A 10,166-nucleotide genomic window follows, 5' to 3' on the forward strand; every position below is an offset into this window, starting at 1 on the left:
CAAGAAGTGACGTGCATTTCGTAAGGGAAACCACATAAGATAAGAACACGAATTAATACTTCATTTATCTTTTCTAAGGAAAATTGATGAAATCAAACACAACTAAGGTTGTAGGTAGAGAAACTAATTTTTGTACATTACAGTTTTCATCTAATACTGTGTCTATGGACATTACAGTTTTCATCTAATCCCAACAGCTATAATTCTCTTTCTTTAAGGTCTATTTTAAATGCCCAACTGCTAGCTGATTGATCTTCATTTCAAAGTTTTGCAATTTGCTCATTCTTTTGAACATGCGATGGTAATATTTAGTTGAAAAAAAAAAATTCAAACAAACTTACTACATTCTCATATGTCTTGTTTCCAATGGTTATATTAAAGTCAACTTTCTAGTGATTTTTTTTTGTTCAGCATTTAGCGCCGTATTTAGTAATTGTTACCTTACTAAGTTATTTCTTGTGTAAGTCAACTCTCGTTCACCAATCCTAGTAAGTCAATTTCACCCTATTTGTTGAAGTATTTTCTGCAGGAGTTTAGAATGTTTATGTATATATAACCCAAAGGGACTATTCTTTGCTTTTTATTGATGTCGCAATTTTTTCATCATTTGAAATATTTGTAATTCCGCGACTTTGTTTGTTCTATCCCAAAGATAACATCGTGTTATTATTCTCTCTCAATTTCATATTATTGCAAGTTGATATTATAATTCTAGAATATTAGTTCTACATTCTCCAAACATATATGATCGAGAAGCTTTTAGATCATTTGATACATGATTCGACCTTTTTTTTTAAGAGGATCAATATTGACTCTCTACTTACTCTTTAATGACCTTGAACTTTTGACCTGTTCGTTACAAATAAAGAATTTTATCAATTAGGTTACCAACTGGGTTATAGTGAATCGTTTTACCAACTAGGTTGCATTTCATTATCAATATTCAACTTAATCTCATGCACATTTGTTTTACAATACACTATTTAGGGCTCTAGAGCTATTAGGCAACAATTATACTCCCACAATTTATTTATTTATTTCTTATATATTCCCACAATTTAGGTCAATTGAATTTCCTATTCTCATAAGGTAGCAAAAGTTGATGTGCGGGAGTACGTGTAGGCAAACATATTAAAGTATTCAAGGTACAAATTCCTTTACTTTTAGTTCACAATAAGGCAAGAACATGGTGTTATGCACAAAAAAGTTGCTTATGAAAATAAATCAACTGTGTAATATAGCTGCAACGTAACTAGTCATATATATATATATATATATATATATATATATATATATATAATGGCGGAAGTGAATTGTCACAGGGAACCATACTAATTAGAGTTATCAACGGGCTTGAATAGCTCAAGCTTGACCCATTTAGCTCCAAAAAACCAATTTTGATTGGGGCCCAGTCCATTCATATGTATAATTATATAATATGTATATATTTACATATTAAATGATATATCTAATATATAATTATACATATTATAACATTAAAATATTAATAATTTATGTACAAATTTGTAATAATTTATATATATATTAATATATTATATATAATGATATAGTTAATTATGAGTTTGGACTGAATCTGATATGAACCCAAATCTCATAGTAAATAATAAGTTGAACTTGAGTCTTTCAACCTAGGGCTAAGTCTGAAAGCTAGAAAATCTCATTTATATTTTAAGGCGACTTTGGATTTGCCAAAATCCGACTCATGGAATCTGATTGGCACCCCTAATACTAATACCTCGTTAAATGAAGTTTCCCAATTCTTTTCCATTAGGTTAATATTTTTGCAGCCAAATGGATGACTTTGAATGTTGTGGAAGTTGGATTGATGGAGGTAAATTGAGGTATATTTGAGTTTATGAACTATTTAAGAAACAAGGGGGAAGGTGCAAAATAAGCTTCTTTTTTTTTGGTTATTAAGGTGGTCGCTTCTAATGAAGGTCAAAATTGTTTCATTTCAAATGTCCAGTGACCCTGAAGTATGCACTAGAGGACGAATTTGATAAATAACAAAGATTACTTCTTTTGTGAAAGCCTTGAATAAAAACATTCATAAATTTAATAAGTGGCTAGAGAAATTAACGAAAATCAACTTCTTTCTTATTTCATGTCAATCATATAATTCTAGGTAGTGTTAAGGGCACATTTACACATGTGCCACTTAAAAATACACAATTTTTATATGAATTACTTTTATATAAATGTTTTAGTTTTAGGCAAGATTTTGATCTTTGAACTATTTTTCCAAAAAGATTAGAATAAATCCTATATACACTAATAGTGTATATATTATCACGATTGGATCCACGACACATATGCAAAAATTGGATTTGAAATTTAAATTCGAATTATGTGTTATGCATCCAATAGTGAGAGTATATATACTATCAATGTATAGAAGATTAATTCATAAGATTATAGTTAACTTGATAATTGCAATGCCTATTGGTTGGTATACTGGCAACATAAACTTAGGTAGTTAAGTTTAAAATAATTTTTGTAGGAAATTATTTACACTAATCATGTTATTTTTTATTTATTGAATGTCATTGTAAGAGAAAAAAGGGGAAGTCGATAGGATAAAACTTAAACGAGGAAATTTTCATACCAAAAGGTAATCAAGACCATGTATTCTAATAACTAATAATAGCTATTATTTTTCTTTCTTTGTTTAGTATCCATCCCGGGTCCAAGCACTGCTAGCTAATGCATCTTGGTGTAGAATTATGCTCTCGTGAACCCATCTATATTTCAATATCTGATGGTATACCTTTCATATTTTCTTTTCTATTTAGGATTCAACTTCATTTTCATGCACCCAATACGAATTAAAGCAGTAGGTATAATTAGGGGACAGTGAGGTATAAAGATTTGAGAGTTTTTTCTCAAGATTTCAATGACACCATAATCAAGAAAGACTCTGAAGAATTCTTGGTGATGCAACAGAAGAGTGTATACTTTGGTAATTTATCATTTATTTGCAATTTAGACACTAAACTTTCCATTATAGCTCTTTCATACCTTATAATATCAATTTGGGACATGCAAATCAGTTGAAAATGATATCTGTGTTTTTTCTTACTATTAGTTGACGAAAAGATTTAATACCCTAATGGAATAGGTAATAACGATGCAAGGAAAATTTCTCATAATCTTCCTCATTATTTCTAAATTGAACACCTAAACCACGTCAAATCAGATTTAAATCATGGTCCTGAGGTAATTTGAAAACTAAATACTTTTGTGCCAAGAATAGAAAATTGGCAATGACAATTATTTATATAAGAGATCCAGGAGTTGTTTAGAAAGGAAGGGAAATTTCACAATAGGTGCTAGGGGTTAATGTAACTATGACGAGAATAAGCGCTATTGGAACTAATTCTGACCCGTTCGAACTTGACACATTGTTCTATATTGTTTGGTTAATTGTAATTTAAAATAAATAAAATACAGGAAATGGTTAAGTTAGGTGATAAGGTGAGAGAAATTTTAAATAAGAGATCTTGAGTGAAAAAAAAAAGGGTGAGAAAACCAGTTTAGTTGTGGTAAAAACAAAAGTAATAAAACCAGTTTAACTGTGGTTTAGTATTCAATATTGTATACCTTTGTTTCAGTCTTCTCCTAACAAAATCTTTCGTGCAAATAACATGCCAAGAAGCCACAATAGCCGATAAAAATTCTTGCAGTCTTCGTGAAAGTAAAATACAAAAGCAGTAACTTCACATGCGGTAATAAGGAGAAATCAAAAATAAAAAAAGTTCTTCAATTACAACAGAAAAATGACCCTTTACATCCTCCGAAGTGCAAATACTTTCCGACTTCCTATCCATGGACTACTAACTCCTATGTTCTTATGTTCCAAGTTACAATGGAAATTTGGGAGAAAAAAAAATTGGAAAACTTTCAAGAAGAGGAGAGAGCGGATATTTGAAAAACTTGTGCCATTCTTGACAAACAAGCAAGTATATAATGACTGATTGTAGAATCATGTATATAACAAGCAAGTCAATAGGTCGTACATGACAAGGATAATTTTATATTTGAATTTAGAATTCAAAAGTCGTGCTAAGTTGAAGAAGAGAGCAAAAAGTAAACGTAATCCGAGTGAATAATTGAGTGTAAACAATTATTGGAAGCATATCGTGAAATTAATTTAGGGTTCAAAATTGGTTTGTTTAATCTGAAACATGCCGGTTAGGATTGAGAAGTGGCTGAGAGACGATGGAGACGCATTCTCATTAGTTTGAGGTTAAATGAGTTAGGGGAAAAATCCACTTTTTGTTACTAAAGTTTGAGTTGGGGACACATTTTGTCCCTAAACTTTTAGACACATCACATTTAGTATATGAATTAATTATTTTTTGTTACATTTAGTCCAAAAACAGTAAATTGCTTAATTTGGATGGAGAAAGTCACGTGTTTGATATGTGGTCTGACGGGTATTTTACATACATGCAAGTTAAAAAATACCGAATTACACCCGTTCACTGCAAGTATACAGATCAACTAGTAGTTTAGGGTATATATCGGGTCGATCCCACAGGGAAGAGTGAACAATTACCGGTACTACTAAAGCCTCTCTATTATTTAGACTATCAATGAATTATAACAAATTAAAACCTACTGAAATTATACAGGAAAATAACAAATGAAAGCTCCTTAGGTTGTGGTATCCCTAACTACTCATGCAAGTGCTATATTTGGATCATTAATTACTACATCTAGGCTAATTATGGTGTAATTCCCTTATGCATTTGAATCCTACTTTCGTAGTGAATCAATTATACTCATAACTAATCCATACCTATTTTCATGGTTATGAAATTAGTTACAAGTTCATTTCTTCAATGAAATTACATGAAATGAATCACTAAAAACCACATAAGTGCACCTCTACTTTCGTGAGTGTACTCCCTATGTTTAGCACTTCTTGAACTAGTGTTAAATCTCAATTTTCATTGCAGAAACAACACCTTAGATAATCACAATCAATGGTACCAAATTAATCATGATTTAAAGAGCCAAAGTACTAAATAATTTGCTCAAATCATAGCAATCAAATAACCAAATAATAAACACTAACAATTATAGAAAGTTCAACCAAACCCAAGGTATAAACTTTAGAAACACATAATGAACACAAAATTCAGAACTTGTATATTAACTAAACTTGGAATCAAATACAAAAGATAAAGAATTTGGAAGGAATACAACCCTTGTCACATGAGCTGTCTTCCTTGCCTTCTTCATCCTCCATCTTCATCCTAATCTAGATAATAAACAAGAATGGAAAAGCTACACTACTCTATACTAAGCTAAACTAACACTAGGGAGATGAAAGAGCTACATTTCTGCAACTTCAAGCTTCTCCCGTAGCTCACTTTCTATTTTTCTACTATGAACTCCAATCCCCTTTCTTCTTGCAATGAATTTGGCTCTTTAATGATGAAAGGTGGTCAAGAAATGAGGATTACATCTCCCTTTTACAGCTGGGAATGTTTCTCACATGTATAGCATCACATGTGAGTTGGTGGGAGTGAAATTGAGTTTTACGCGTACAGAGCAGCCTTTTCTGACCGCCATCCGGCCAGAAATCCGGCCTTAAATCCGGCCAAATTCCCGCCGGATTGATACAGTGACCATTTGGTCACTTCTGGTTCAATTTCCAGCTCTGCTCTGATTTTGACTCAATTTCAACTACATTTTTCTTGATGATAAAAGCTGATTTAGCTCTTGACCAAAACATGAAACTTGTAGCCCTATGAGTTAGGTTTCCAATGCATCAAGAATCACCTCATTTGGATCTGTGTAAGCTGAGAAATGACCGAAATACCCTTACCTGCTCATTGCCCTGTTCCACCTTCGACCAGTAGAAATTTGCTATTGTAATTCGGCATTTTGACCTGAAAAACCTTCAAACTGGATTTAGATGTCTTCACCAAAGTTGTAGATCTATCTCTTATCTTCAAATGGGTTCAAGAATCATCCCAATCCGATCATTGTAACTCAAGTTATAGCCGAAATACGAAAATGTGTCAAAACTGTCAAAATACACAAAATCCAAGTAAAAAGTGATAAAAACCTCATTTAATCACTTAAAAGCATTTTTCACCAATTATAGCCAAAATGATTCATATTCTTCCAATAATATAACCAAAGTGACTAAAAATAATATAAAATGTCATACAATTATTACGTAAATTAGTCACTTATCATGGTCGTTAGGTAAAAATAATTTCTCAGTCAAAATTAATGGTCACGTCAGTCTTCTCCATCCTAATTGAATATTTTACCGTTTTTGAACGAAATGTGACCCGAAATAATTAATTCATGTACTAAATATGGTGCATTTAGAAGTTTGGGGACCAAATGTGTCCCTAACTCAAAATTTAATTACGAAAAGTGGATTTTTCCCAATGAGTTAGTACCAGCCTATTACTAGACTATGAAAATGCATAGACTTCCACCATTTCTATTCTTGATTAAAAACTTAGACCTATGCATAAATGCATAAGCAGTACACCGTTGAGCTGACATCTCTTTCCTCTTCAAGAGCAGAAGACAAAATCCAAGACCCAAAAGCAAAAAGCCAAAGATGAAAACTAAAAAAATAAAAAGAAAGAGAAAGAGGAAAAAATTCTACACTCAGTATGTTCTTTTATTAGATCTTTTTACATTTGGCTGTTAGAAGTATGATCCCTCAGTTGAATTACATTTTCATTGGTGCAAAAAAATTTAAAAAAAAAAAGAAAAAAGAAAACAACAACACTAATAGCTATGCAATTTGTGTTGACCTGGTCTACAGTCACAACGATATACCTTGTATACAGGAGAACAAAGTACAAAGACTTGTATACAAGTGAACACGATCCAAATAGCTATGCAATTTTTCCCTCTGTATATCTTCATTATTGTATATTTCCCTCAGTATATCTTGCATGATCACTTACGTGGACTATAAGGTGGAATACTTTGTTCAGTATTGAAGTAATTGAAAGGATCAATGTGCGTCTTGGCCCTGACCAATCGCTCATAGTTTTGATTGAAATATGGAACAGCCCAGTTTCTTGATACTTCAACGCTGGTGAAATTTGGGTTGTTTATACCCAAATCGAGATCCCTGTAATCAGCATATGCCCTTCTTGGATTTTTGGCTACATATTGACCAATAATCGTCTGCATTTGTCGAATCCAAGCTATACGCTGTCTTTGTAGATTTGGTTCTGATCCATTCCATTCAATAGCTTCAAACAAAATGAATATATTTCCAGCCCTATATGGAAACGGAATTGCTGTGGAAGGAATCTCATCCATAATTCCCCCAAAAGGGGTCCATTCGAATCTCCCAGGTGGATTATCTATCTTGAAAAGTTGTCCCCATATCTTCTTTAACCCCTCAACTGGAATAGGCACCTGGGCAAAATTTGACTTTCCTTTCAAATAAATTTTAGGAACTGGAGGAAATCTACTTGTCAAAAAAGTGGCCGTTGAGTTTGTTGGGATGTTCAGATTGAAGGGCTAATTATCGAGCCAATTCAGTCGAATGCAATCTCGCCTAGTCAATCCCAATTCTGGAAATTGATTTTGCATTATCGAGAGTAGTTGATCAACTCCTCCCTGGAAAACAGCAACAAATGAAGCTTGTATCGTTTTTCTGCCAGTTTGATTTGAATTGATACTAGTTATTTGGAGTGAAAGAAGTAGGTCCCTTGGCAACTTAGGGGCAACAAATTGCCACTTGTGAACAAGGTTTGTTGCATTTGTTTCCAGGGTTTTGTAAAGCCGAAATGCTGTAACTCTCGGGGTAATGGCAACCAATTTTACTTTATATGCGAGAATGACACAGAAACTAGCACCTGTTCCCCCTCTGATTGCCCAAAACACATCCTCTCCCATCGATGCTCGAGTGAGAACTCTTCCTTTTGCATCGACAATACGAGCATCAATGACATTATCAGCAGCTAGACCATGTTTCCTTATCAGAGGACCATAGCCTCCTCCGCTAACGTGACCCCCAACTCCAATAGTAGGCCAATAGCCAGCTGCGAAAGCAAGCGAGCTATTAGTTTTGTTAATGGCATAGTAAGTTTCTCCTATTGTTGCACCAGCTCCAACCCATGCTGTTCGTTCTTTGTTATTAACTTTAACATAACGATAATTGAACATGTCCATGACGAAAAAGGTAGCATTGGAAACATAGGAGCTGCCCTCAAAGTCATGGCCTCCGCTTCGAATCCTCATTCGCAAACCAACCTTTTTAGAGCAGTAAATTGCTGTCCGCATTTGGGAATTTTTAACTGGGGTGAGAATGACTTGGGGCTTAGGGGTGCTGGGTAAGCTGAAACGCAGGTTTTTTGTGTAAAACAGCAAGATTGAAGAGTATGAAGGGTTATTTGGTGTGCAAATGATTTTTGACATTGCCTTTGGATTGTCAGATTTACGTAGAAGGCAATGGACAAAATCTTCGCGGGAATTATTTGCTGTTGAGGTAAAATGTGAAAGAGAAAAAACAAGGAAAAACGTTACAAACATTCGAAGCAACATTGTGTTTAACATCTTCATATTATCAATTAACTCAAAATGGATAAGTGGAGACACGAACTTAAAACCAAAGGTTTAACTATTTATAGAATATATGCGAGTACATGGCATTACTTAAAAAAAAATTACGGATCCCTTGCTTGTCGCCTTAATTTTGGTGGTTTAAGCACATTCATACAAGCGATTCTGATCAAAACTTCTCAACGGACTGCAGCTTAATTCTCAGCAAGATTGCAACTGGGCAGAAATTGTCTCCTTTTTCTAGACTAATTAATTAATGTACAACGTATTCCAATAAGCTACAAATTCTATTTTCAATACGGATTTTGCAGAATTGAGAAGGTCAACCTGGAGGTAGTTAGGAATGCTAGTGATCTCTACTTAATCATGTGTTAGACTTGTTTTTCTTTTTCATGGTTTCCAAATTGTAGTTCACTTTTCAATCGAACAATATAGTTAATTTTTAAATACTCTAAAATACTCTATTGTAATATGCTTTCTTTATCTATGAATATCGCCTACCTTATTTAATTATTGTAGGCATAGTATTTAATTGGGTGAGATGTAATATTGCCGAAAAGCCTCAATCATGGTATTGTATAGGAGAATCAAAAGTCGCCATTTTGATTCTCAACTATTGTATTTGTGTCTTGATTGTCGTTGTAATTAATTAATATAATAGTTAATCATATAATATTAATACAATGGTATTTCAAAAAAAAAAGGTAATCTAAATTTACTCTTCTAATAACGTTATCTAAAAGGAAAATATGACCAACCTCAATTATCTTGGACTTGTTGCTATCAAGCATTAGTCTTAGTTAGTTAATTGGTCATAGTAGTATCCTTATATGCCAAAGAGACTGTCCATTGAGTTCTGATTCGCTGAAAAGGAGTATTAAAAGAAAAAATTATTTTGCTTTTAATATTTTCGTAGCCAAATGTTAGTTTTCCAGTGGATAAATTTCCTACATGGGAGGTGATGCTATGGCGAAGAGAGAGGGATAGTAGCACAAAAGATGTAGTTATAAGGTGAGATAGGCAGCCGAGAAGAGAATAGAATAGAAGGAAAGGTCATCATGTGCATGTAAAGAGATGGGGTAATTAGGTGGAATATGTAGCAAGGTAAATGGAAGGGAAGGTCATGATATGATATAGGGGGAGGGAATGGCATTTTTTTTTTTTAGATGTTGTTATTGTCCTTTTTTGGGTGTTTTTTGGTTTATTTTAGGTATTTTTCGACCTTCTTTTTATAGAAAATGTAGTTGTTCAAAAAAATGATATATATAGATATAAGAAAACTAGAATGAGTTATTATAAAACACTTTTTTAAAGAGAAATTAAACAAAATAAACATATTAACTAATTAAAAAAAAGAACTCTTGAGGGGGCAAAATAATAGAGTTCAAACTTAAATCTAATACTATATGTAGAAATTTTGGAATGGAGGGGGCGGCAGCCCCTGCCCGTCCCCCCAATTTCCAGTGTTGTTTGTAGACTTCCACCAAAGAACTACAAAAACTATACAAATAAAAAAATAATAGAAAAAAAAGTGATCTTACCACTTTAGCCAACCACACTATTAGATTGTTTTAGTTATTAGAATT

The 10,166-nt window shown here is 33.0% G+C and overlaps 1 protein-coding gene across 1 annotated transcript; it reads right to left on the reverse strand.

Annotated features, from left to right (window-relative positions):
- Positions 1-6,960: 6,960 nt before the first annotated feature.
- On the reverse strand, positions 6,961-8,301 carry LOC113783194 (tetrahydrocannabinolic acid synthase-like). Its single transcript, XM_027329267.1, has 2 exons — positions 7,630-8,301; positions 6,961-7,431 (listed from the first exon to the last, which is right to left on the reverse strand). Exons 1-2 carry the CDS (start codon positions 8,299-8,301, stop codon positions 6,961-6,963), a joined length of 1,143 nt encoding a protein of 380 aa, XP_027185068.1.
- Positions 8,302-10,166: the final 1,865 nt, after the last annotated feature.

The sequence above is a fragment of the Coffea eugenioides genome, chromosome 9 (genome assembly GCF_003713205.1).
Source record: "Coffea eugenioides isolate CCC68of chromosome 9, Ceug_1.0, whole genome shotgun sequence".
Lineage (NCBI taxonomy): Eukaryota > Viridiplantae > Streptophyta > Magnoliopsida > Gentianales > Rubiaceae > Coffea > Coffea eugenioides.

What these genes read in the sequence shown, in the direction of transcription:
- LOC113783194 (XM_027329267.1), bottom strand. Translation starts at nt 8,301, where the DNA reads ATGCGGACAGCAATTTACTGCTCTAAAAAGGTTGGTTTGCGAATGAGG. An exon ending in TTGCTGTTTTCCAGGGAGGA is followed by an intron (nt 7,432 to 7,629) that starts GTTGATCAACTA and finishes AATTTTGCCCAG; the next exon opens with GTGCCTATTCCAGTTGAGGG.